At 36.8% G+C, this 21,584-nt stretch overlaps 1 protein-coding gene and 1 pseudogene across 10 annotated transcripts in view; one reads left to right on the top strand and one right to left on the bottom strand.

Annotated features, from left to right (window-relative positions):
* The first annotated feature begins 1,315 nt into the window (after positions 1–1,315).
* On the top strand, positions 1,316–2,249 carry LOC109698013 (flotillin-2-like; annotated as a pseudogene).
* Positions 2,250–2,412: 163 nt separating this feature from the next.
* Ttk (TTK protein kinase) overlaps positions 2,413–21,584 on the bottom strand; it is a 36,159-nt gene continuing 16,987 nt past the window's right edge. For 6 of the 10 annotated variants that reach the window (XM_020181932.2, XM_074079701.1, XM_074079669.1 and 3 more), the window contains 11 exons: positions 19,691–19,824; positions 18,240–18,360; positions 15,484–15,576; positions 11,425–11,582; positions 11,158–11,309; positions 9,970–10,094; positions 8,649–8,729; positions 7,754–7,930; positions 7,364–7,448; positions 6,869–6,966; positions 2,413–2,814 (listed from right to left, as the gene is read on the bottom strand). In XM_020181932.2, the coding sequence (XP_020037521.1) occupies positions 2,731–2,814; positions 6,869–6,966; positions 7,364–7,448; positions 7,754–7,930; positions 8,649–8,729; positions 9,970–10,094; positions 11,158–11,309; positions 11,425–11,582; positions 15,484–15,576; positions 18,240–18,360; positions 19,691–19,824 (1,308 nt within the window). In that variant the 3' untranslated portion in view covers positions 2,413–2,730. The remainder of the gene's footprint in view (positions 2,815–6,868; positions 6,967–7,363; positions 7,449–7,753; positions 7,931–8,648; positions 8,730–9,969; positions 10,095–11,157; positions 11,310–11,424; positions 11,583–15,483; positions 15,577–18,239; positions 18,361–19,690; positions 19,825–21,584) is intronic. The other 4 variants (XM_074079681.1, XM_074079695.1, XM_074079716.1 and 1 more) reach the window with 3 other exon arrangements.

Raw genomic sequence — 21,584 nt, 5'->3', positions numbered from 1 at the left:
GACAAATTAGCATATGAAAATGAAAACATGTCACATGTCATTAAGGAAATCAATACTATATACTTATTAGAACAACCAAAATTCAAAGCATAGATCACATCAAATGCTAATGAGGATATAGAGCGAGAGGAATTCTCATTCATTGCTAGTGGGAATGTTAGATGGAACAGCCACTTTGGAAGAGTTTGATAGTTTCTTACAAAACTAAACACTCTTACCATAGAATCTAGCAATCATGCTCCTTAGTATCTACCAAAAGTAGTTGAAAACATGTCCACACAAAACCTATGGAGATCTTTATAGTAGCTTTATTCACAACTGCCCAAACTTGGGAGCAACCAAGATGTCTTTTAGTAGGTGAATGGATAAACAAAGTGTGATTCATCCCTACAATGGACTATTAATCAGCGTTAAAAAGAAATGAGCTATCAAGTCATAAAGACATGGAGGAAGCTTATATGCATATTACTAGTGAAAGAAGTCACTATATGATTCCACCTATAACATTCATGGAAAAGAAAAATGACTAGAAGTTGCCAAGGGTTGAGGGGCAGGGAAGGATGAGAAAGGTCAAGGGAATTATAAGGGAAGTGATATAGGATCACCCTTTGTAGGATATATGATGGTAGATACAAGTCATTCAACATATGAAAAGCCATAGGACATACAGCACCAAGAATGCTAAAAGTGGTGGAGGCTGTCAGTGAATGAAGGTAAAGGATATACGGGAATTCTGTATTTTCTGCTTAATTTTGCTGTGAACATAAAACTGCTCTTAAAGAAAAAGTCTTTTGAAAATTAACAAGAGTAGTTTGTGATAACACAGATTTGACTATCCTTGCTGGAAATCTTGTGGACTAGCAGTGTTTTGGATTTTTTCTGATTTTGGAATATTTGCATGTACACAATGAAATTCTTGGGGATGAGACCCAAGTCCAAACACAAAATTCATACATTTCACATACACCTTATACATGTAGCCTAAAGGTCATTAAAAAATTTTTGTGTGTGCCTGTGTTTTGACTGCAATCTACCACAAGGGATCAGTTGTAAACTTTTCCGCTTGTGGGTCACAGTGGTGCTCGAAGTTTAAAATTTTGAAGCATTTTGGATTTTCAGATTAGAGATGCTCAATTTGTACCTTTAAGTAAGCTATGAGACTGAGTCAAGAGACTCTAAGGAGGATTGGGGTTTAGTGCAGACCATTTGCCTAGCATGCACAAGGCCCTGGGTTTGAGCCCCAGCACTTAAAAAAGAGGAGGGAGGCACAGATAAAGAAAACCGGGGGTGGCAGGATGGGCTGGGCATGCCCCGCTGCTGCTGTCCAGGTCCGCGTGGCCGAGGGCCTTCCCTCACACCAGCGCCATGGAAAATTGCCACACGGTGGGGCCCAACGAAGCGCTGGCGGTTTCAGGGGGCTGCTGTGGTTCCATCTATCGTGTTTGGCGGCTGGGTCTGAGTCTGGTGGCGTTTCTCCGAGGCTCAGAGGAGTCCCCTAGAGATTGCTGGTGTTGCAGCTCAGCTGTGAGGACACAGAGATGCGGAGGCATAGCCTTAACCCTGGAGGGGCATCTGCGCTCCATCCTTGGGGCCCTGACTCTGGAGCCAGTTTCTCAGGACCGAGACCAGTTTGCCAAGCTGGTGCGGGAGGTGCCAGCCCCTGACATTGGCCGCATGGGCATCGAGACCCTCAGCTTTACCATCAGGGGCGTGTATGACAAAATGGACTATCTAAGCTCCCTGGGCAAGACATAGACTGCCGTGGTCCAAAGAGATGGTGACACTAGCAAGGCCGAGGCTGAACAGGATGCAGGCATCTCTGTGAAGCTGAGTGCAAGAAGGAAATGCTGGACGTGAAATGCATGCAGCACAAAGATTGTTGACTCCAAGGGAGACTTTGAACCGCAAAAGTCAGCCTTCAGTGAGGAGGTCAGCGTCAAGTCTGCCGGGGCCCAGTTGAGCTATGAACTGCAAGGAGGCCCTGAGCAGCCGAAGACCGGGGAGGAAGAGATTGAGATTGAGGGTCATGCAGCGTAAGAAGCAGACAGCTGTAGAGGCGCAGGAAGTCCGCGCACTGACAAGGAACTCATTGCCACAGGGCACTGGCCTGCTGAGGCGGAGGCCACTGCATCCAGCAAACCGCTGAGGGAGAAAAGGTGAAGCAAGTCCTCTTGGCACAAGCAGAGGCTGTGCAGAAGATCTGCAAAATTGGGGGGCGGGCAGAGGCAGCAGTAATTGAGGCGACTTAAATCCACTGGGAATTTTATTTTTTACAAGTTCATTTACTAAGCTGAAGCTTCATCTTAGTTAAAGTTCATTTACTAAGCTTCAAGGCTTCCCTTAATCATTAAGAATTTTACTACCAGGCTAACACTACATTTGCTTGAAGAAAATAACTTTACAATTTTGAAATTTTGGTGTCACTTAAAGCTTTATTTACATAGTTCTTGGGAATATATTTCAGTTGTCCACCCTCTTCCAGGTGTGAAATACTATCAAATAGATTAATTTACATGAAAAAGCAAAAACAGGTAAAAACTTATTTAATTTAATATATACAGTGACATTAGTGGTTATTTTTACAGTTTTGTTTTGCAGAAATCTACTGATTTTTTTACCGATAACATTTCAGAATAAAGTTGTTTTCAAGAGTAGATTTCCAAAGAATGAAGAATGTAAAGGTTCAATATATTTTATAGTGTTATTTGACAGCTTATAAGTAGCTACATATCATTTTTTTTCCAACTTTTTTTCAAATGTCTTGGATGCTGAAGAATCATGACTTTCACCACTACTGTACCGTTCATATAAAGTCTGAAATAAAAAAGGTTTGTTTTATAACTTTCTCATTCATTGTATTAACAGATTGAGTAAAGGTAACTTGGTATATTCCAAATATAATAAATTTCTCTTTTCTTAAAATCAGAAAATTATCACACACTACTAGCTAAGAATTCTGAATGTTTAACTTCATATTATGAAATGCAGCTCAATACTCCCATAAGAGAAATACAATATATTATTAATAAACAGGTATCAAACCTTCAACATATCCTCGAGTCCCTCACCTTTTCTCAAATATCAACCTATACTTAGCTAAATTCCTATAGGTAAAACATACTAGTATGAAACTTAGTATATATTTTCAGATGATATGTAAACTAATGAACACAGGACATGGAAAATTATAATTATGGGCTGGGGTCAAGGCTCAAGAGCTAGACTCAGCAAGGCCTAGCAAGCACATGGCCTTAAGTTCAGCTCCAGTACAACACGCACACACGCACACACACACACACACACCACACAAACAATACACCCACACACATATACAAAATACACATGCCACACATACACACAATACACACACACACACCTTCACACAATACCCACACACATACACACACCACACACATATACACAATACACCCCCGCACACACATACACACACCCCACACACATACACCACAGACACACATACACACACAAACACATACACCACATGGAAACATACACACCCACCACACACTACACACACACCCCCACACCACCTACACACAATACATACACCACACACGCAGACATACACACAATACACACACACCAAACATATATACAAACACACACACCACACATACATACACACACCCGACACACCCATACATGTGCACGCAAATACATACACATATACCACACACACCACACACACAATACACACACGACTCACACATACCTACCCCACACACAATACACACTCACCTACACAAATACACACCACACACGCACATACATACACATAATATACCCACCACACACACAAACCACACATACACACAATACACACACAATATCCCCCCACATACACACCACACACAATACACCCACCACACACACCATACACACAATACACGCCACACACATAAACACAATACACACACATGCACACAAATACACACACCACACATACACACAATACACACACCACTCACACTACACACACATACCCACACTCCCCCACCCGACACACACACACACTACACACTCACACAACACACATACAACACACACACCACACACTCATACACACACAAGTACACACACAATACACACGCACCTACTCACAAAATACACACCACACACATACATATACACAGTATACCCACCACATACACACAAACACAAACCACACTCATACAAACAATACACCCATATACATACACACAATACACACACCACACACAGACACACACACAGAACACACCCGCCACACACACTACAGAAACACCACCTACACATATACCCACCCCCAACCCCCCCACACATACATAATACACACACATACACACAATACACCCACCCACATTTGCACAATACACATGCTGCACATACACAATACACAGAAATACACACATCCCTATACACAGCACACATACAAAATACACACACCACACACACCAGACACAATACACACACAAAATACACACATACCAGACGCATACAATGTACCCACCACACACACACACACCACACATACACACAATACACACACACCTACACACAATACCCCACACATACACACCCAGCACACACACATACACACAATACACACACCACACATACCACACACACAGACCACACACATACACACAATACACCTACACACATACTCACATACACACACCCCACACACATACACCAGACACACCCATACATACACACACACCACACAGAAACATACACACCCACCACACACTATACACACACCACCTACACACACACAATACACACAGCACACACATACACACAGTACACACACACAGCACACTACACACAAACATGTATACATGCATATACACCACACACATACAATACACACACACAAATACACACACCATAGACATACACCACACACAGTACACGCACACACATACCCACAACCCCCCACACATACACCCCACACACTTACACTACACACTCACACAACACACATAAAACACACACATATACACCACACACAAATACACAAGCCACCTACACACATACACACAACACACATACCCACACCCCCCCACACACATACATACACAGAATACACGTGCACCTACACAAATACACACACACCACACACGCACATACATACACACAATATACCCACCACACACACATACACACAATACACCCACACACATACACACACGCCGCACATACACACAATACACACACACACACCTACACACAATACCCCCCCACACCACACATACACACACCACACACACAATACACCCACCACACATACATACACACAATACACACACATAAACACAATACACACACATGCACACAAACACACCACACACATACACACACCACTCACACTACACACATACCCATTCGCCCCCACACATACAACCGACACACTTACACACACTACATACTCACACAGCACACATACAACACACACATACACACACCACACAAATAATACACACACACCACCTACACACATATACCACACACACATACACAGATGTACACATACAATACACACCTACACACATGTACACACACAATACACATGCACCTACACACAAAATACACACCACATGCACATACATACACACAATATACCCACCACACATACACACACACAAACCACACTCAAACAATACACCCACATACACACAATACACACACCACACACAGACACAGACATACCCACAATTCACCTGCCACACACACTACACAAACACATACATACACACAATACACACACCACACACACTACACACACCACCTACACACATACCCACACCCCCCCACACATACACAATCGACCCATACACATAATACACATGCACCTACACACAAAATACACACCCACCACACGCATATACACAATACACCCACCACACACACATACACACACAAACCACACACTCAAACAATACACCCACATACACACACCACACAGACATACAGATATACCCACACAATTCACCCGCCACACACACTACAGAAAAACACACATACACACAAAACACACACCACACGCACATACACAATACACCCACCACACACAAACCACACACATACATAATACACCCACACACATTCACACAATACACACACGCCACACATACACACAAATACACACAATACCCACACACACCCCACACACATACACACAAAATACACCCACCACACAAACACACAACACACAAACACGCATATACAGAATACACACAATACACACACCACACACATACACACAATACTAAATTTATCCAACTGAGGCCTGACAGTAATCTTTTGAATGTACCTTTTTTGAAAACCCACTCTGACCTGTGCTATATGCACAGAACAGGAATCAAGCCTGGCATGGAGGCTCACGCTTATTATCCTAGGTTCTTGGGAGGTGGAGATCAGGAAGTCTGTGGTTTGAAGCATGCGTGGGCTGGCGAGACCACATCTCAACCAATAAAAAGCTGTGTGTGCTGCCACTCCAGTTACTCGGCAAGTATAAATAGGAGGAGAGCAGTCCAGGCACACACAGGCATAAAAACAAGAACTTCTTAGAAAAATAAAGAAAGCAAAAAAGGGCTGGGGGCATGGCTCATTGCGTAACTAGTAAGAGCAAGGCCCTCAAGTTCAAACCCCAGACTGTGTGTCCCCCATCTCCTGCCAAAATAAATAAATAAATAAAAAAGATAGGTACTTGTCAAATAGGATGTGTTGAATACCTAAGCGCAGAAATAAAGACTTCAAGACCACTGGCCCAACTTTCCTTTGGGTTACCTGTTTCTCTAAGTGTGTAACCAATTAAGCTATATTGAAATAGTTAATTAACACAGAGAACAAACATACTTACTTTAGCAGCTTTCAAAATAGAGTTAGGAGAATTCAGACCAACAAGTTGACCCAGGACATATTTCATTTCATCAGTGGTTCCCTTAGCTATCTGGTTACCTACAAAATATACATCATCAACACAGTGATACTAATAAACATATAAATTCAATTGAAAGTACATACTTTAGCAACTTAGGTAGGCAAATAATTAGTTTGAGGCCAGCAAGGGATACATGAAAGTGAGATCCTGCCTCAAAACAAAAAATAAAGCAACAAAAATATATACTCTGCTTAACACAATAAATGGCATTCTTATAATTTACTACTAATCACTGTCCCCTATGCAGGACAATTAAAACTGAATGACATCAATGAACACAGACATTTTTATTTACATTTCTGTTTGGCAAGAGGGCAGGCAGCAAAAGAGTAGTCAATTTAGATTCCAGTTTTGTTACACTTAATAGGCTGTTCATAGGAACCTAGTAATGAGCAACTTTTAAAGGAGCAGTACCTGCATGAGTTTGAATTTGGACATATGGATGTACCAGGAGCTCAGGAATGGATATCCTCTGTTTAGGGTCCCTTATTAAACAACACTGTAAAAAATAATGATTATTTTTTTTAAAGCAGGTTTTCTTTGATACTTTCCAGACCACATCATATTACAGAAGTTCCATTTTAGACATTCACTCAAAAGAATGATGCTTTTACTCCAAGTCACTTTTGTAAAATTCCCAACATGAATTGTTTTAAAACACCTTCAAAGTAACTAACTATCCCCTAAAACCTGTCAGCCATTCCCTTCAACAGATCAGTTACATTCAAGCCAGTTACATAATTCCAATTGTTTCAACTATTTCTTTTAGAACATTCTTTTCAATCCATGTACTACCGATGTTACCTTTAATACATCTTGAAGATCTTTCTCTGGAATATCAGGAAACTCAATTTCATGATTAGGATCTATTATGGCATGCAATTTAGAAATCTGATTAATTATATGCTGAAATGGTGTTTTCCCATAAGTCATATAATACAAAATGCATCCTAAAGACCAGACATCACTTTTGGGGCTTATCTAAGGAAGGGAAAAGAAAAAGAAAAAACAAGCTGTTTTATTTTAATATAAAATATAAAAATGATATTTAAAGTCATAATTATCATACAAATATAATTAAATCTCAATGAATGTGAAAGTACTGTATTCTGTTTACAAGAAAACACTGTTTTCTAGTTTTCATAAGTTATTTATCAAGAGATGAGCTTCACTTTCAACAAACTCATAATTACTTCAAATGAGATCAAATAATAAATTCTTCTAAGCTTATGCACATACAAGACTAAAAATCATAACCATAAACTTCTTTTGTTGTTTTTCTGAGACAGGGTCTTGCTATGTAGTCCAGGCTCACCTTGAACTTGCTTTGTAGCTCCACCACAGCCTCTCCAGTGCTAGTATAACAAGCATGAGCCACTATGCCCAACTAACATAAATTTGTACGCAAATTCATAGCACGTACATATATAAAAAAGGTTGCTTAAACTGAGCAACCCTAAACCCAGGAGCATAAACTGTAGAATCAGGCCAGGCAGAACTTTTGTTTGGTCTCATCACTAGCTGGTAATTCTATGCGTCTGTTTCCTCGTCCCTAAAACTTTAGTAAAAGTATTTTGTTGTAGGCCTGGGAGATGCAGCTCAATAGCAGAGCCCTGTTCAGAGGCACCAAGGAAGCTAACATGAAACTCAGAGTAAAGTTTACTGATGCCAGGTAAGTGGGATATAATAGTTACAGTACCTTTGACTTGGATTTCCCATTCTCTCTTGGGGATGACATATCTTTGATTGCTTCTGGTGGCATGTAATTAACTGTGCCAACCTATTTGCCAAATCACAGAAAACATCAATCAATGAAAGTATTTCATTCTGCTTCAGGTTTTTTAAAAGTACAAGTGCCAGATCCTCAGAAACATAGGATACTTATAAATTTAAGTGATAAACTTGAAAAATTCAAATAACTTCCCAACTTCAGCAAAAGGAATTGGGTTCAGAATCAGAAGACTGACTCCTTTTGGAGTACTGTGCCTTAAACCATATCTGCCTTAAAAACTGTCCAGGTTAAAATTCTATAAATGGTAATAAACTTTAAGGAATTGGATTATCACTTTCTCTTCTATGCTTGAATAGTCTCAACATGTTATTCCCCTTTAATAAACCAACAAACTCATATGTAAACAAACAACAAAAACATCTAGTTTGGTATCCTGGAACTCTAGGGCCCATGTGAAAACTGAGATAGAGTGGACTTCTAAGTCACGCAACAGTCTCTACAATTGGATGGTGCCCAACACTGCACTGTACCTTTGATTCTAACATAAACGGCTCTGCCTTCAACACAAATTACCCATAGCTTAGGGCCTTGCTATAGAAGGTATCTTCAAGCTGATTTACAACTCAATGTTCAGCCAGTTTTGACATTAAGTAATGACTGTCAGATAGAATTGTTTTACGGGCATGCTGCCCATCTATTCCTTTTATCAAAGTCCAGTTCTGCTCCCAGAATTAAGGGAGATCTACAACAGAAATAAGCATACATGGACACATCATGTCATCTCCAAGCAAGATTCTTTTTGTTATACTTTGCTATCATTATTTTAGCTTTTACTGAACAACTTAATTACATTTGCTATTGCATATCCTATTACAAAAGTGCTGCTGGAAACAACAGTAATTATGGCATTTCCAATATGAAAGCCCTCTTAAATTGAAATGACCTCACCTCATGGACGACAATGGAAAACATGTTACTACAATTCTCTCTCTGACTGCTACCAGGAAACCCAAAGTCAACTTTCAGGTCAATTTTAGAACATGAACAAAATGATTACCAAGACAGGTATTACTGCTTCTTTACCTCAGTTGTAGGAAAATTACTCAAGATTGCTAGATATATTTCTATACAATCTTGTCTTACTTTTCTAAATCATATTGACCAGGGTTTTGAATTTTTTTATGGTTTTAGTACCTATTCTTATAAAAAGACTCTAAATTCTTTGGAGAATGAGGTGATATAAATAATACCAGGTAGCAAGCAACCAACTATTCACTAGATGTCCTACCTGAGAGTCCTTAACAATGCTTGTTGTATCTGGCTGCATTTGGTTTGCAATTCCAAAATCAATTAGTTTTAGCATTCCATCAACTATTAAAAAGTTAGCAGGCTTCAGATCACTATGAACAATGCCTTCAAAATAAAAAATCCATTATGAGACAATGTAAAATTTACAATCTACAGTTGGTTCTTTCAGTTAGTCAACCCAATTAAATATCCCTTTCTCATAAGGTATATACTTTCTTAGCATTTGTTATATGCAAGGTACAATCTAAGTTTGCTGCTTGTAATGAGTCATTTAATCCTCAAAAACAATGCTAAGGAAATACCATTATTATCATCCCCACTTTCAGATGAGGAAACTAAGGCAATGAGAGTTTAAGTAAACCATTCAAGGTCACAAGGCCTAAGTGACAATGCCATGAGTTGAGGGCAGGCAGTCTGGCTTCGATCAGCAGGCAGTGGCTTTAACCAATGTGGATCTCTGTCCAGTACAGAGCATTGTAAATTATACTGCCAGATGTAAAGACAGTTCCTACAGCACTAATTTTAATCACTAATAAATTATCTTTTAACTTGTAAAGAAAACTTATTCAGGGGGAGATAAATTACAATCATCTAGATTAAACAGTTTTGTTCTAAAGATAGGGGAAAGGCAGAGAAAGCTCTAAAATGAAAAAAAAAAAACATGTTAAAATAAAAGCCTGAGGCTAACAGTAAAAAAATAAACCAACTTATACAAAGGGCACATAATGCAAAATCATTAGGAGAAAGAGGGAAATAAACATCTCATATTTTTAGGATAATTGAGCCCAAAAGTCTCAGATATACTAAAATCCAAAATATTGGAAGATAAGGACCACAGACTACATTAATACTGAGAAAGATGCTTTTTTCCATTATGAATGCAGGAATTTGAGTTCATGTACTATACCCTTTGGGTTAACAGTATTAAGAAATGACTTTGTTTCCTCATCTTTAAAAATACTTCCAATTATTTAGTTCACCTAGCTAAAGATACCAATAAAATAATAAGTGTATTTTTCTAAGATGACATTAACAATAATTTTTTTTGGTAGTGCTAGGCTTTGATCTCAGGGCTTCATGCTTGCTAGGCAGGTGCTTTACGGCTTGAGCCAAGCCTATAGCCCTTAACAAATATTTTAACTTTACCCACAAGAAGAGATTTTAATACCATGTTGATGGATTGTGTGTACTGCTTCCAACATATTTTTCCAGTAACTCTTGCGTTCCCATGGATTGATGGATTTTTTCTTTTTAAGCCAACTATTCAAGTCAATATTTCCACATTCCATTACCATGTAGATATACTGGTCCGTGATTTCACTGCAATTAAAACCAAACAAAACAACAAATAGCTAGGTTATATTAAGACTTACTTAACACTTACTTGAAGAACTATAGCAAAAAAATTTTTTTTAATTGAAAAAAGAATTCTTACTAATCATAAAGTCGGATGATCTTATCACTGTGTTGTTGTAGTTTATTTAAATATGCTATTTCATTCCGGTAACTATCGATAGTTTGGTTATCTGCTTCTTCTAAGTTCACATACTTTATGGCATATATATGTTTCTTCTCATTCAATACCTGAAATACCTATACAGTACAACAAAGAAGAAAGTTTAGAATGTACTATCTGTATACTATCACAATACTTCTAAACTTGTTAGACAGAATTTTAGGCTGAGAAAATTCTGAAACAAATCCTGGGCCTACTTTGAATATAAAAGGAAAAAAAATAATCATGATACAAGAATAACAGCCCACTTCCTATCACATATGGAAATTCAGTAACTCAAAGACATAAAAATCACAAAACTTTCTGTTAACACCAAAGAAAAACAATTTAAATTTGACATGTTCATAATACTCTTTTGGGTGCCTTAACCAGAAAAATTAACATACAGAAAAGCACATTCAAAAATGTTAAGAATGACTAAGGCTGTGATGAACAGAAAATTCACTTCATACATGATGTTTTCCCACTGTGCCTGATGTTGACAAGCTTATCCATGTAACAGATAATATGCTATCAGTGTATTTTGGTTGTGAAAAAAAGGACAGGTCCAATTTTCAAGAACAAGATGTTCTCATAAGTACATGGTCAGGATCTCTAATGTCAAGGTGAAATAGTTCTGGCTATAATGAACAGTCAATTTTTAAGAACAAAATGTCAGAATGTGTCTAACTTTCACCAGACATGGAACAATAGTGCTCCTTCAAGACTTCATAAATTCAAATACAAAATGCCCATGTATGCAAGAAATACTGTATTCATTTATACTCTTTGACACATTGAAGCAAAAAGTCACTTAACCTTGACTACCCAGCAGATACAGGAAAGAGGTAAGGAGGAGGCTCATGGGCTAAAACTGAACTAATAAATAAGGTCTATCACAGACCCTTAAGTACAACTCAGTTACATTTCATCTTCAAGTATAAAACGCTAAATGAATGTTGTTGAGTTTATTTGGACACAGGAAAATTAGGAGATGGAATGTAGAACAGTGGTAGGGTAACAGATAGCAGAAAATAACAATGAAAGGGACAAAATGAATTTTAAAATAGCAGCACAAAGCCATTCTGTATAGGGTAAATCGCCTCACAAAGCTGAATGAATTGAGAGCACTGTTGTTGTGTGGTACAATATGACACTACTAACCCTAAACCTAATGATTATATTTTATGTGTATGCTGTTTAATAAGGTGTGAGGTAGTGTATTCATTCAGTGAAACAGCTTTGTAGCCTAACAGTAAAATTTAAAGATTATAGATAATACAACACAAGTACATACACACATACAAATAAAACATACAAAACTTACAAAAGGCTAGAGGAAAGCACCTGCATTTGAATTCCGGCGCACTCCATCAGCAATCTAACTTTGGACACGTTTCTTAATTCTCAAAAATAAAATACTGTTAGTAATACCTACTGCACAGGGTTTGAAAAATGACAGCGATGACTGACATTTGCCCAGTATTCTACAGTGTGTCCATAGTATATCAAATGTTTGCTATCATCATTAAAAACATTCAGGACAGAATAGACATTTTTAAACATTTAAAGTTGGATACATCAGAAAAACCTGAAGGATACTATAGATAGAAATACACATATGTATGATCTAAAATTTTTCAGTAAATGAAAACTTTCAACTTTTTGTATGCATATATTACCCCTCAAATATCCCTAACTTTGGCAAAACTCTTGCAATAAATAACCTCTATGGTCTTGACTGGGAAGGCTTCATTTTCTCACCACAGAGATGTCAATTACTTTGGTTTATTTGGTTTTGGAGGTTTTTTTGAGATGGGTCTCATTATGTTGCCTGACCTTGAACTCCTGTGCTCAAATGATCCTGACTCAGCCTCCCAAGGACAGCGGCCAGTTAGTGTCAGAAATATGCTCTGTCAATTTCACAGGGAATTAATAAAGTAGAAATAGATTGGGTACACCAGTGTCTTGACCATGTTCATGAGCTCCATGACCATTCTAGATGTTCTTAATAAATACAGTGTAAGTTGGTAACAGCCTAAACTCACCCTCTTCTAAGGCATGCTATTTTTTTAACTCCATAATTAAGTTGAATCATAATTTAATTGGACTCAGAAAATGGGGCAGTATAGCTTTATCACATGGCCCTTGACTTAAGTAAGCTTACAGCTTCAATATACTCCAAGGAAAAAAAACACCACTAAATCCAATAGCCTTTGTTTCATGTTACCCACAGCATAATCGCTGAGGGAGGCAGTTTATTCATTCAACTACTATTCTGTTGTATTCTGGATACCAGGACTAGCATCACTGAGCAAATCAAACACTGCTATCTTCATGGAGCTCACATTCGTGTGTAGAGGGACAAAAGCAAATCAAATAAATATAAGAGCATGTTAAAAGGTATGCTACAGAGAAAAAGCAGATAGGAAAACGGAGAACACTGTGATTGGAAATTTGGGAGTTACAGGTTTAGAGTGAGGTCAATCGAACCCTGAGTGAGAAGATACTAGGGCAAAGATATGAGTGTGCTTGGAGAAAAATCAACTGTTGTGTTAAAACACAAATCCAATAAATCAGGAAGACAAGGACTGACTCAATGAGACTCATTAGAAGGGCACTATAATAAAGTAAAATAAATATAATATAAATAAATATAATGTAAATATAAAATAAATAAATAAATATAATATAACATATAATATAAATATAAGAATAAATATAAATATAAAATAAATATAAATAATATAAATAAAATAAAAATAAAAAGTGAAAAGATGAGAGCTGCTTCAACCAAAGTTATAGTGCTGGTAAAAAATAAATTCTAGAGATACTTTGAGGTGGAACAAATAAGACTTGTTGATTGGTTGGATATGCAAGTGAGAATAAGAGTATAGACTGGTTTTTGGACAAGCAATAAGAAGAATAGAGTTGCCATTTACTGAAATACAAAGACAATGGAGCAAGAGTTGTGTTTGCACACACAGTTTTAAATGCCTGGTAACCAAAAAGAGATGTGTATAGACAAATTAGATATCTAAGTCTGGATCAAAAGGAGAGGTATGAACTGGAAATATAAGTTTGGAAATTATGAGCCATAAACCTACAGATAAGACTACAAGAAAATTAGCAGTTTAGACAAAGAAGAAAAGAAGCACTGCAGCACTGAGTCCTGGAACATAAGGAAGACTGAAAAGGAATGGCCAGCATGAGAAAATGAAAACAGAGGAGACAACAGGAAAGCAAAATGAAAAAAGAAATCAACTGTTCCAAATACCAAGTGACCTAAAATTCAAAGCTAAGAACTAAATTTAGCAAGAATATGAAAGTTTTTGGCGCTCTTCATTATAGTTGTATGGTGAATGTTAATGGCAAAAATCTGTATAGATTTAACAGAGTAAGAATTAATTATGGCGTGTATTGAGCACTAGCTCAAGATGCTTCCCAACCATAAAGAATTAGATTCATATAAATTAAAAACTCAGGGGCCAGGAATATTAGCTCAGTGGTAGACAGTTTGCCTAGCATGTGCAAGGATCTGTGTTCAATCCACAGAATGACAACAACAAAAAAATACAACTCCAATGAATTTAGATTACTAAAATGTTTTTTAGATAAAAAACTCAAAAAAAGAAATCCATTAGTAAAAAGCCTTTACTGAATAAGCTACATGAATAATAAGCATATAAGTAATTCACATCACTCATTTTTAGAAAGAGTCTTCTGTGATGATACATAGTGGTCATTTGCCACCACAGCCAACGTTAACGTAAGATGAAGAAATTAGGAAGCAAAGGACATTGGAGGGAAAGACATAAGACTGCTATCAAGAGGCAGGTCTTTTTAGAGTGAAAAGGGAGGAGAAGGGCAAGAAATGAGGCAGCTTTTTTGGCTCAAGGGCAACATGGTCGCTAAAAGATAAAAGAGCCCCCATAGCTAAAAAGACAAATGAAAGTTTATAATATTTTTATTCATTTCTTAAATATTTATGATACTTACCTTACTTGAACCTCCACTGCCTATTTGCTTTAATATGGAATAAATTCTTCCTTTAACTGAAATGCATTCATTTGTTGAAGAGGATCCTGAAATCTAAATAATATATATAAACAAAGGTTAAAAAAATATGCCTAAGAAAACTAGCTTGTACTGGGTATAGTAAAACACTGCCAATTTTGAAATTATCCTAATTCTTAAGTAATGAGATATGTTATAATAGGGGAACTTGTATTGCATACTTTACTTTAATAAAAGAAACTACCAGGCATGGTGGTCTGTGTCTATAATCACAGCCATCGGAGGCTGAAGCAAAAAGAATGAGAGTTCAAGGCCAGCCTGGGCTACATACTAAGACCCTTTCTGAAAAATCACCAAAAACATAAAAAAAAAATGTGTTAAACTAATACACAAGCTTCTCCTTCCTTTTAACTGGTTCTATTTCTTAACACAAATAGAAAACTTAAGAAGAAAATACCACTTAATGCACAACACACTAATAAGCTATCACTTTTTTTTCCTTACACCTCCTTACTTACATAAAAAGACACACAATTATATCTATGTTCTTTTTTTCCCATTTAGCATTATTTTATAAAAAGAGCAATGTACTATTGTATTGGGTGCTGTGAGTCAGACAAATGCAAATTTCAACACAAATTTCCTTTGTGCTTAGTGATGCTCAGCAAGTTGCTTGATTTCTCTGAACTTCAGCATCTTCCCCAGCAAACTTTCAACACATGTACTATTATCAGCTGCCCTTTCATTCCTTCCCTCATGCTGGATCATCTCTCCATGTACTAATGAGTGCCTGAACAGATGGCATGCGGAGAAGACTCAAGCTGAGCTGATGAAGTTGAAACAAAGAGCCATGCCCTGATGTGGCTCAAGTGGCAAAGAGCTTACTAGTATGGGAAAGGTCCTGAGTCGAAGCCAGTATGGAGGGCAAAAAAAAAAAAAAAGTTGAAACAAAGCATTTTTGATTAGCCAATTAGTCAAACTAAATCAGTCTGAATAAACCTCAACTGAACTAAGTCAATGGTAGAATCTCTCATGTAATCTCCTTCTGTTTAAATAAGATAGTCTTTCTTTCTTTCTTTTTTGATTTCTTTCTTTTGGAAGAATTCTAATTTCTTTAGTCTTTGGGGTAAGAGACACTGTTATGAAATGTTCTTCCTTAAACTGCAAACACTTCTTAGGGAAGAGAGCAGCAGCCTGATGTCCTTTCCCATGGGCTGCTGGTAGTTTTTAAAATAAAGTAATTCCAACTTACTCTAATTCAACACCAATGTGAGGATAGTTTTCTGCCCAGGACATTCACAGTCCCCTTAGTCTACTCTCTTACTGAGGCCAGTTTTCAAACTGTAAATCAGACATTTTAATTCTCCTGCTTCCTTCAACCTCTTCCTCAGCTTCCTATCCCTATTAGGGTAAAATCTACAGGGTTCACTCCTTCCCTTTCCTAACCTGGAGGTACACCCCGGCCTCTTTTCAGTTCCCTCTGACACTGGCCTCCTCTTAGAAGGCCCCCAAGACCCTCTTCTAGTCATCTCTGATTCGCCTTCTAGATTTTGACCCAAACAGTCTCATACGAGTAATAGCTCATTAAATGTGTTTTGAATCAATGTATGGACAAACCTGATCATCTTTCTCTTTTTCCTTCAAAATTTATTATATTGCTCCAATCCTCAAAACACTATCACCTCTCTCCATAGTTAATTATCTTGTCAGCTAATTTTTTTATCCATTTGTTAAATAAAAGCTTTACCATTTTAACAATTGTTAAATACAATTCAGTGGTGTAAGTACATTCACATCATTGTGCAAACACCACCACCATCTTCAGAATTTTTTTGCCATTGAATATTGAAACACTGAATACTGAAATACCCACTGAAGGATAACTCCCCATTCTCTCCTCTTCAGTGCAGTAACCACTGTTGTACTTTCTGTCAATTTTTTCATCAACTGGTTTTTGTAGGTAGTTATTTTTCCTATTTCATTTAAAGAACCATAACTCACAACATTTATTATCTAAACAGTGCCATGCTCTGTTTTAAGAGTTATCCACATATTAAGTAATGTTATCTTCACAACCACTCGGTAAGTAGGTATGGGTACAAGACTTGTGTAATAACTTGCATAAGATCACACAACTGAACTCACAGTAGTGAGCCCAGGGAGTCTGTCTACAAGGCTCATGTCTTCTACCGGTATCAGCTGTCTCTCAGTTACTATAAACCAGTTTTAGTTGTTAGTGTCAAGAGTATCAATTTTCTTTTTAGACAGCAGTGCATTAGCCTCACAAGCAAAACTTTTTCTATTAGTTTACAAAAATTATAATATACTCCAATAGTATTCTCATCTTGCTATGCTGATAATATTGAAGATTTACTTTTCCAAAGGCATTACAGATTCGTCAACATAAGAAATGAAGCTGTTTGCAAACAGCTGAAGTGAATAGTTAAATAGACTAGAAAGAAACTTCAAGTAAAGCGAAATTTTATTCAGGTGCTCAAACTAAAACCTTAGACCTTGTTAAGTAGAACAGTTTCATTAGTGTCTTCTTCATTAACTAACTTCTTAAATTTAAGAATCACACCCTTATTTGGATGTCAAAAAAAGTTTTGCCTACTGGGAATAAGAATGGACATGTTCTTAAGACCCTCTCTGACAGCTTGCTGCCATAAAACTAAAATCTAAGAAACTGAGTGTACCTTAATATAAACCAAACCCACCACAAACAAAGCTTGTCGAACCTGTAAGTTTTGAAGAGGAGTAACAGGGACTTGCTGCTGCTGGAAACAGGCAAGCTGATGGTAAGGTGTTGATGACGGATAAGAAGGTGGAAAGTCATTCTTTACAACTGGAGTCCTAAAACTAGGAAAGAGTTTTTTTCTTAATTCAAAATATTAAAATTAAAGAAAACCCAAGATTCTGATCAAGTTTGCATGTATTTTAAATGCTATTAACTTAACATGTGCCACATCAAACAGAACCTAAGTTAGTTTTCATAATTGATAGTTGATGTTCATTTTAGTTTCACCAGATATTTTATTTGGGGAAATTCTTTCCGAAATTAATTTTTTGTCCCCAGACAAGAAATCTGTGCTAGCAAAATAAGTAAGACAGAATTTAAAATAGGAAGTTAGAGTAATTTTATAAGAATGAAGCCAAGGCAAGGTTCAGCTTATTATGACTATCATTGAGTTTGAGTGCTTTTAAGCCATAATGTTCTATAATGGTCTGCTAGAAATATCTAGAAGCCAGTTACATCATTAAAGGAGTAAGGCCATTAAGCCCGTATCTGTTCAGCACACATTTATACTTTCTTTACCTTATTTGCTATTATAGCTTCAACATCTAGAACAGTACTTGGCACAAAAGAGCTCTACAAATATTTATTAACAATAAATAATCTAGTATCACAAGAAATATCTATGTTATCATTTTAGTTAACAGTCATTCTTTAAAATTTCTACATGTAGTAAAATGAGGTGATATATAGCAAAATTGCATTAAAGAGGTTTTAAAAGAAGGTCAATTTTAACAGAGATCAATTACATTATGAAAATGAAAAGCCAAAGGCATCGTGAACTAAGTTATGCCTTAAACCATTAATATAGCCACAAGTTGAAGGTCACAGTGTATCACATTCCTTTAAGTTGTTTTCGTTGACATGTCATTCATTTGCTTTTGCAACACCCCTTGTGTTTTCTGTTAATCAACACTGACTAATTTCCTCACTCACCCCCTCATTCTTATTCACTCAAGTCTTACTTCTTTGAACACCTTCAGAACTATGTAAACTATACAACTAACCTCTTCCAGAAACTATCATGCTCCAAATAACACTTCCTATACTAAAATATTTATTCACTCTAAGAATGTTAACCTTCCTTTAATCTCTCTCAAGTAGAAAGGTATCCGTTTGGTAATACATGATTATAAAGGCTCACATTCTAAGATGATTTATAGGTTTTAAATAGAATACAATATGACAGACCACATTCATAACAATCCTTAAAAATATTTATTATTGTAATCACCTTCCCTTTCACATTTTATAGATAAAACTGATGATGAGAAAAATAGTATCTTGCAAAGTCTGTAAAGTATCCCAGCAGGATTCAATCACAGATCTACTTGGTTCCAAAGCCCATCTTATTTCTATTTCCCCACCCTGAGTTCTGAGCTAGGTGCCAATTACCAGCTCATGTAATCATCCAAGGAATTCCTACTTGGTGTCTTAGAAATAGATTTGGGATCAATCCACTTAGGTACTGATATCGGTGGTGACTGCTTTGAAACTGACAAGACAGGTTGCTCAGAGGTGTGTTTCTGCTAAAAGAAAATGTAAGATGTTATGACTTAAGAATTTTTAAGTTAGTCATCTGTGTAACATTTAAGAAGCATAACCTTTCAGAACTAATAAACTAATAGAAATATGAAAAACAAAAGCATACTAAAAAAGGTGGGCATATTTATTTTAGACTTTCAATAACTTTTTAGTATAATCATTTTACTCCAAACTCTTAAACCTAACACATTCTGCTCAAATTGATTATAAGCCCACAAAATTATATAACAAAATAGGACCTACCATCCTCCCACCCATCAGGGCTATTTTAACAGGATTAAGTTTTTATAACTTAAGAAAATGGGGGGCTAAGGGTTTGTCTCAGGGGTAGAACACATGCTTAACATGATTGAGGACCTGGGTTCAATCCCAAGCAACAACAAAGTTGCTTTAATCAATAAAACTACATCCCACCTCAAATGTAGCCAAATACTAATTACTTAGCAAAAATGAAATGCAAATGCCTATCTGTGTGCCTCTCTCTCATAAGAGACACAGAACTTGTAAAATTTCTCTTACAAATCCCAAATGATGGGTGAACATCCTCCATAGCAGGCATCAGCAGATTATAGTTTGCAGGCTGAATCTGGCCTGTTGCCTATTTTTTTGAAGTTTTATTGGAATAAGGCCATGCCTATTTGTTTACATATGGTCTATAGCTGCTTTCATACTGCAATGGTAGAGTTGAAAAGTTACAACAGAAATCCTCTGGACTGCAAAGCCTAAGCCTTTCCAAAAAGTTTACCACAACGTTTTACGGCATCATGACCAAATAAAGAGCCGTGTCTTGCATGGAAACTTTCAGTAAATAAGCACTCTACTGTCTGCAGAGGTTCACTTCAATTTGAGGACAATTTTAGTTATTAAAAAGTATGAAATTAAATTTATTTCTCTATTATAATTTCAACCCATGCGTTCTCACTATGCTCTCGAGAACCACAATGGATAAATCTCTTTCTACACTGAAGTCCTTTTAAGTATTGAAGATGGCTAATAAATCTCTTTCTGAATAATTTTCCTTTAAGACTTCTTCATGTACATACCTCGGAATTAGTGGTGAGCATGTAATTAAGAAAATATTATAGAACATTACTGAGCAAGCACAAATATATGTGGACATATGGTTTCAATTCTCTTGACTAAAAATCTAGGAGTGGAATTAGTAGGTCGTATGTAAACACTATGCTTACCCTTTTGAGGATCTGCCAGGCCTGTGCTCCAAAATGACTAACTCCCACTAACAGTGAATAAGCCTTTTAAAATTCTCCAGATCTTAACCAATACAGTTGTTATTGTCTCTTTAACTATAGCCATCCTGTAACACTCTTTGGTTTTTGAGCCCCTTTGCCAGCCTATTGGTTTTCAAATTCCAAAAGACAAAGAGGTACTTACTTAATTTGATCCATGATTCAACTTGTCAGGATCCATACCATCTACCATTTATTATCTACACCTGTTACTAAGCTCACTGGAAAATCTGCAAATGAGGAAGATGTCCACAGGACATCTGAGAGGGAGTCTGAGAGGTATAAAGAATTTTCATAGTAATCCCAAGATAGCATTTGCTTTTCTCACTTTTATTTTCTCATAAGTATATGCTAAAGTTTTCTAAATATTATATGACATATAATAAAATATAGTAAGTATAAAAGTGGATACAACAATCCAATCATCTGTTAGGCCAACCATTAAAGAGATTTTCAAAAGTTGTAAGACAATATCACTTTTCTCACTATAATTATTT

Source organism: Castor canadensis, chromosome 1, assembly GCF_047511655.1.
Source record: "Castor canadensis chromosome 1, mCasCan1.hap1v2, whole genome shotgun sequence".
NCBI classification, from domain to species: Eukaryota; Metazoa; Chordata; class Mammalia; order Rodentia; family Castoridae; genus Castor; species Castor canadensis.
This window is presented reverse-complemented; position numbering and strand designations above follow the sequence as displayed.